Genomic DNA, 7,933 nt, shown 5'->3' with positions numbered 1-7,933 from the left:
TACTTTTACAGAAGATTTTGAATGCTCTGAAAGCCTTTTACCTCTCTCTCCATAGTTGAAAGCCTTTTGTCCTTCTTCTCACATAATGAGGGGGAGAATCCATTACTTTAGGAGACTTCAAAATTGAGTTCAAGCCTACCTTGTCAAGAGAAGGAGAAGTAAAAATAGAAATCAAGAGTTCCTTCTTTAGATAGAGTTCTTTGCCTAGAAAGGAAGTTTTTAATTTTAAGAAGTGATCCAATGAAGTTTTAAGTGGTTTATAATGGAGCTTATTTAGATTCAAATCCTCAAAAGAGAAGTTTTCCAAGGTGTATTGAAGTTTGAAAAGAACATTGACATTATATTTTTCAAAAACTTTTATTGAAAAATGACCCAGAGACATTAGTCAATCTAGATAAAGGAGTGTTCTTTTATAGTCTCAAGAAGCAAAAACTATTGGAACTGAGGAAGTTGAACGAATTGAAAGAGGAGGAAGAGAAGGAAGAGGAAGTGAGGGAGGCAAATCATGATCAACATGCGAGATTGTAGGAGAGCTAGGACAATCCTGTAACATAACTTTAGGTTTCCATACAAGGGTAGGTATATGACTATGTCGGTAAAGAGGAATGTTAAAGGGCTTGATATGAGCTCTCCACGTCATAGGGTTCTTTTTAGAGGTTCTTTTATTCTTACAATAAGTTGATTTTCCTTCCAAATTAAAACCTCTTGGGAAGAAGTGTGTAAAGTTCTCATCCAAAACAATTCACAAGGTCGAGCAGCCTTGTAAAAATCCTTGGCATTATTAAAATGGCCCTCTATATGCTCAATAGGAAAGCAATGAAAAGATTCAAAACCAGATTTTGCCATTGCTGCATACAAGGGTTTTGAATTCTCAAGGAATTCTTCCTAAGAACTTTTCTAGCTTCCCTAACATGTTCCTGAAAACGAATTAAAGCCGTCCGATAGGTTTTTCCTACATAAAGCATACTATGTATGTTATAGAAATTTGTATTTCAAGCTCCTTTCTAAGAATCACATAACCTTTTGGCTAATCCATACGAATTTCATCATCAATGTATCCACTCAAAAAAGAAATCTTGACATGATGGTCAAATTGTAGTGTGCAGCTATGGCAATCAGCCTTGCCAACCTTCACAACCACTGCCATGAACACAACTACGATCATCTTCCCTCATCTACATAATCTCCTCATCATACAAGACCGCCATGTTGTAGTTAACATTGATACCAAACTAACATTCTCGAGAAAGCCTGTAAAACACTATAAAGAGCTAACTCTCTTGGATTTGGGTTCTTCCTGTGAGTCACATGCACCTCACTGCTCATCCTCAACCTTCATTTGCCTTCCCTGTATTGTGTGTAACTCCCCAAAAACCCACTACTGAACCTAGTGCTTGTCACTTGGACAGAATGTGTCCATATTTCAACCTTAGCTGAATTAAGGCATTAAGCCCTCTTTTGGGGCTTTCCTATCCACGCCTTTATTAATGCCCAAACCTAGGAATACACCTAGGACCATTATTAAATGGTTTCATCCATTCATGTCCTGCTCTGCAAAAAATGTCGAGCCCTCATGGTATCCAACCTAACCATAATCCATACTTCATAGTCCCCATTTTACAATAATACATATAAATAGTTTCTAAAACTGCAGATTCAGAAAGAATACAGCTCGTTCTTAGCAATAAATTCACCTATAATGGCCCTTCAGTGTGATAAAAGCAATGCGATCCTCCTCGATTCTTCACCTGGAACATCTCAGATACGAGGCACACTGGCTACTTCTACAGAAGTAGTAGAAGTAATAGCACCACAATCGTCACCACAAACACCTGGAAATGTTGACAAGACATCTGGGTGTCCCTATGGTGTACTGATTAGCAAACACGTGATAGCCATCTTCTCATTGGTCAGTTCACTCTTTGATACAAATGCAGTGGTTGCATGACAGTCATTATACACCTGAAATTTTTACAAGATGTACGGTTCCCCTAGGGGCCGTTGACTAGCCCACAGACGATAGCCAGCTTCTGACTGTGCCCACATATTCTTTGCATCAATGGAAAAATTGCAGGACACCCAACACAAACCTTCCTCCTTCATTGTGAGGGTTTATTGTACACTCCACCAGAAAGGAATGCACAATTCTACCCATGTCAGTCCAACTCTGTCCTCACTCCTTCCATGCTTCTACTTTCTCTCATTTTCTTGACCTTCTCAGCATAGATGTTAGACATCAAGACATAAGGTGCGGCATCCTTTTCAGTCAACTGGACTGCATGTTCAAAGGCCTGTCTTCCAAGCTGCACATGACCCCACTTTCGACAAGCACCCAACAAAGTAAGCCACACCACAAGATTGGGATGGAAAGGCATCTTCTTTACCATCATTACCGCCTCATCTAATCGGCCCGCACGGCCAAGGAGATCAACTACACAAGTGTAGTGCTCAATAGTTGGAGTGATGCCATACTCTTTGCTCATGGTTTCAAAGTACTTCTGGCCCTTATCGACTAGACCCGTGTAGCTGCATACAGTAAGAACGATTGACAACATGACTCCACTTGGCTTTATGCCTTCTTCCATCATTTTCTCAAGCATGTAGAACACAATATCACTTTCTCCTAGCTGGGCATATCCTGCGATTAGTGCATTCCACGAGACCTCACTTCGAACTGGAAGATTATCAAACACTTCCCATGCTTCTCTAAGTGAGCCACATTTGGCATACGTATCGAGCAAAGTGTTGCCAACAAAAGAATCTCTTTCCAACCCCTTTCTAGCAATCTCTGCATGTATTTCTCGGCCCTTGTCTATGGCTCCTATGCTGCCACAAGCTTTCAGGCTGCAAACAAATGTGACAGCATCTGAAGGGATACCCTCCAGTTCCATCTGTTCAAGACAGTTCAGTGCTTCCTCACTAAGCCCATGCCCAGCATATCCTGTGATTAGTGCATTCCACGAGACCTCATTTCGAACGGGAAGCTTGTCAAACAGTTCCCGTGCTTTCACAAGAGAGCCACATTTCGCATACATATCCACCAAGGTGTTGCCAACAAAAAGGTCTCTTGACAATCCCTTTCTGTCAATTTCCGCGTGTATTTCTTGGCCCTTACTTATGGCTCTAATGCTGCCACAAGCTTTCAAGCTGCAAACAAATGTAACAGCATCTGGAGAGATACCCTCCAACTGCATCCGTTCAAAACAGTTCAGTGCTTCCTTGCCAAACCCATGATTGGCATATCCTGCAATGAGTGCATTCCACAAGACTTCATTGCGAACTGGAAGCTTGTCAAACACCTCCTGTGCTCTTGCAAGAAAGCCACAGCTGGCATACATATCCACCAAAGTACTGCCAACAAAAAGATCCCTTTCCAACCCATTTCTGGCAATCTCAGTGTGTATTTCTTGGCCCTTGTCTATGAATCTTATGCTGCCACAAGCTTTCAAGCTGCAAACAAACGTCACAGCATCTGGACGGACACCCTCTCCTTGCATCTGGTTTAAACAGTTCAGTGCTTCCTCACAAAACCCGCGCTCAGCATATCCTGCAATTAGTGCATTCCACGAGACCTCATTTCGAAATTGCAGCTTGTCCAAGGCTTCATGTGCTTCTGCAAGCAAGCCACAGTTGGCATACATATAAACCAAGGTGCTACCAACCAAAAGATCTCTCTCCAACCCCTTCCTGATTATCTCTGTGTGTGCTTCTCGGCCCTTGCATATGGCTCTGATAATGCCACAAGCTTTCACACTGCAAACAAATGTAACAGCATCAGGAGAGATGCCCTCCATCTGCATCTGTTCAAAACAACTGAGCGCTTCCTTACCAAGACCATGCTCAGCATATGCTGTGATCAAGGCAGTCCATGAGACCTTGTTTCGAACAGGAAGCTTTACAAATGCTTCCTTTGCTTTTGCAAGCAAGCCACATTTTGCATACATATCCACCAAGGTGCTGCCAACAAAAACATCTATTTCCAACCCATTGCTCACAATCTCAGCGTGTATTTGTCTGCCCTTATCAATAGCTCCTATGTTGCCACAAGCTTTCAAGCTGCAAACAAACGTGAAAGCATCTGGAATGACACCCTCAAGTTGCATCTGTTTGAAACAGTTCAGAGCCTCCTCACCAAGACCATTTTCAGCGTATCCTGCGATCAGTGCAGTCCAAGGGACCTTATCTCGAACTGGAAGTGTGTCAAAGGCTACCCGTGCTTCTGCAAGCGAGCCACATTTCGCGTACATATCAACCAAGGCGCTGCCAACGAAAAGATCTATTTCTAACGACTTTTTGGTGATCTCACCGTGTATTTCTCGGCCTCTTTCTGCATCTTGCAGCCTAGCACAGGCCTTCAGTAGGGCCACAAACGTACACTTGCTAGGATGTACAGAATCCTCTTGCATTTTCTGGTACAGGTTGAGGGCACGCTCTGACTCCCCACATTCCATATAACCCATGATGAGAGAAGTCCAACAGTGCACATTCCGATCGACTAACCTGTTAAAGACCTGCTGAGCATCACATGTGCTTCCAGCTTGCACCAATGCTGGGACAAGGTAGTTCCCAAGAGATCCATGATCTTCCAGCCCACTTTTGCACATGTAGGCATGCAAGCGCTTAGTGTATGCTTGATTTTTCTTTCGTCTGCACATATGCAAGATGCATGTAAGGTCCTCAACCAAAGGCAGCTGAGACATATGTTCCAAAGAAGTGAGTGCCTCCTCGAACCTAAGCGTTGCCAAGCCACTCTTCTGTAGAAACTCTTGACCAGGGAGAGCGAAAGTAGGAGAATCTACAAGGCTGAAGCATGTCTTTAACCCACCAGCCGTCTTTACACAGCAACTCATCATAGATCTTATGCTTGAAATCTAATGATTTTGGGTTTGTCTGTCAAGATTCACAACAGACTAGTCAATCTACAGCTTTACATGTGTAGTTTAGGCTTTGTCAAACACTTACTTTGCTCTGTCAGTTGTCCGCAGGACATGTGAAGTACTCCTTCCACAAGGGGCTCGGTACACAAAGCATAGCCACATTGGGAACCAATGGGAAGAAAACAGGTGCCAATGCTCGAGGCGCTAGGAAAAGCCTTTTTGTCCCAACGTAAAAGGTATGTCCATCTTGCATTCTCTGACATCCTTGGGTAACGAGGTCATTCACTTGAATCAGAACCATCCCAACAAATTCGCAAGCATGTCCACAGTTAATTCTTTCCAATGGGATTGGTACCGTCTACATACAACGCGTGGCTCAAATTTGCAAGCATTTCCACAGCTCCTTGGCGTGAGGTCGGTATCATATGGATAAAACTGGGCAATCCTTGCATCGTCCCACCACAGTATTCAATGCCTTAATCAATTATTTACTAATAGAACGGTACAATAGAGCAGGTATTTTTAGTACAAAGAGCAGATAAGGGGCAGCCACCACACTCTATCGAAGCATGTATAACCCAAAAAATAGGATGGCAGAACCTGAACACACGACTGAACTGCCTCCCTGGGGGAAGCCATCGGAGAATTTGGACATGATAGCCTATGCATATGAGCTGCGAACCTTGGCCATGGCGGGCAGTCGGAGTGTGGATCTTCCTCACGAAAAAATCTATGCTTCGCACCTGAGCGGCGCATAGTTTCGTTGTGGCTGCGTCATACAAAAGAGAGGGATCTGGGGTGCCTTCTTGTAACGTCCTCTTTTTACATTGAAACTCTCAAATCGCGCCAAATTCCTTGTAAGCCTTTTTGTCCACATCCAAATCCCAGAGAATTTTCGACCTGAAACTTGCAAAGACGGCGCAGAATGCATTTATCATCGTACAACATTCCATTAGGCGCAAGCTACATTCAAAATGGACGATACCTGGCAATGCAACGACCCTTTTTCCTCTCGATCCAAGCTCCACCCCCAAACTGCGAACGTACAACTATACCAGCCCAAGAGCTCGCCATCTGAAACGATCCCCATTGGAAGCCTCCCTTGTTCTTGCCTTCTGCATACCTCTGCTACCATTCCGTTCCCTCCCCCCAAGCAACGCTCTGCAATGGCTGAGGAAGTCTGTACGTGCAAGAAGTGTATCTCCATCAAGCAATCTCGGCACCCTTTCTTTGTGCATATCCTTTGCAACTCCGTGCTGCTCGACTCTAGGGGGAGGCGATCCTGCTCTTGTGGTGGAATCCATGTCTGCCCGTCCCTTCTCTGCATTACTAAGAACCCAACCAACTGACAATTGCAGCCATCTCTTCTCCCCAGCCCGACTAAGGCAGCCTCTTCCACCCCTCTTGATCCACCCTGCTAACATCTTCGACCCAGAACAATGTATGCCTCTCCAATGTGCCCCCTCTTCACATGTGTTCGCATTGCCCTGCCATCCTTCCCTTCTGCCTACTCACAATCCTTCCCTTCTGCATACTCACAATCCTTTCCTTCTGGCCACTCACACAATCCCCTCACATTCTATTAACATCCGAACATTCTCACATCACATATGTGTCACAGCTTACTATTCCATTTGATCTCCCTGCCAGCAACCTGCTTGAATTGATCTGCCTAGCAACATGCCTACCAAACATAATAACATTCTATTTAACAATTCCCCTGAGATTCTATGAACATCCGCACACTCTCACATCAAATCTGTGTCACAGTTCACTGCTCCAATTGATCTGCCTACTGAGTGGATCTGCCTACAGAATTATTAACAATTTCCTTCATATTCTATTAACATCCGAACATTCTCACATCACATCTGTGTCACAGCTCACTGCTCCATTTGATCTGCCTGCTGCCAGCAACCTGCTTGAATTGATCTACCTACCACCATGCCTACTACCCACATACATGAACAAGGACCGTGCAGTCTAAAGCAGCTACATTTGCCATTCACTTCTCTAAACATGGACAAGGTTTTTCTTTTTTGGCCTGCCGTGAGGTAGGTCTAAGTGAAGACGATTCCCAAGAAGCGAAAAATCGCCATTTTCCATTTTCAGAAAAACATAATTTATTTTATGATCTACTTGCTATACATATCATCCTTGTTCAGGCCTAGGGCACAACCCACAGGGGTTACGATAGCCCTGGTCAGGAGCAGAGTCATTGCCAGGAGGCCGAGATGGGCAACACCTACAGATAGTCGCCACCGCTCCATCACTGGCTAGACATCAGTACCTCCCTGACACAAATATACCCTTGGTGGGCTGCATTGCATGGACTAGAGCCAGCCAGCCTTGATGGTGATTGACACGAGGATGAGGATGATGATGATGTTGATGATGACGATGATGCCATTACTGAGGATATGACTATGTACTACTTAGCACTTAGCATTCAGCATGGGTGATGATGCTCGTTTAGTAGCTCCACCCTTTCTACTTGTTGTATCAGTTTTCTATCAGTCTCATAGACCCATCGGTCTTGACTTTAATCAACTCCCTCCCTCCCTCTCTCTCTCTCTCTCTCTCTATTGGCTGTCAGATGCAGTTATGAGTACTATTGGTGTGAAGCAAGGGTGCCCTCTCTGTCCCACACTATTTGGCATATACATTGATGAGCTCTCAGAGTATATCAACAGGATAGGAGGACCCGGAGCCAGCCTAGCAAGAGTGTTGATACCCATACTGCTCTATGTAGATGATGTAGTTTTAGAGACGTTAATATATATCTATCGATCTATCTATCTATCTCTCTTTCAATTCATCATCTCTCCACCCTCTTTTCCGCGCTACAAATCCAATTCGTCTTATTTAGATTTTGGGCAGGCCTTATGAAGACTTTAATAAACTCCCTCCGTCCCTCCCTCCCTCCCTCTCTCTCTCTCGCTTTCAATTCATCGTCTCTCCACCCTCTTTTCCGTGCTACAAATCCAATTCGTCTACTTTATTGGTATTTTAGATTTTGGGAAAGTCTTATGAACGATTTATTATGATTCACTTTG

General features: G+C 44.1%; 1 protein-coding gene across 1 annotated transcript; it reads right to left on the bottom strand.

Annotated features, from left to right (window-relative positions):
- Positions 1 to 1,174: 1,174 nt before the first annotated feature.
- Positions 1,175 to 6,436, bottom strand: LOC147902258 (pentatricopeptide repeat-containing protein At5g27110-like). Its single transcript, XM_087375334.1, has 3 exons — positions 5,863 to 6,436; positions 5,478 to 5,777; positions 1,175 to 5,322 (listed from the first exon to the last, which is right to left on the bottom strand). Exon 3 carries the CDS (start codon positions 4,851 to 4,853, stop codon positions 2,157 to 2,159), a length of 2,697 nt encoding a protein of 898 aa, XP_087231460.1. The 5' UTR covers positions 4,854 to 5,322; positions 5,478 to 5,777; positions 5,863 to 6,436; the 3' UTR covers positions 1,175 to 2,156.
- Positions 6,437 to 7,933: the final 1,497 nt, after the last annotated feature.

This window comes from Dipteris shenzhenensis, chromosome 5 (genome assembly GCF_047967505.1).
Source record: "Dipteris shenzhenensis isolate YYH24624 ecotype China chromosome 5, Dip_SZ_1.0, whole genome shotgun sequence".
Taxonomy (NCBI): Eukaryota; Viridiplantae; Streptophyta; class Polypodiopsida; order Gleicheniales; family Dipteridaceae; genus Dipteris; species Dipteris shenzhenensis.
Note: the sequence above shows the minus strand (reverse complement) of the source record. Positions and strands in the feature narration are given on the sequence as shown.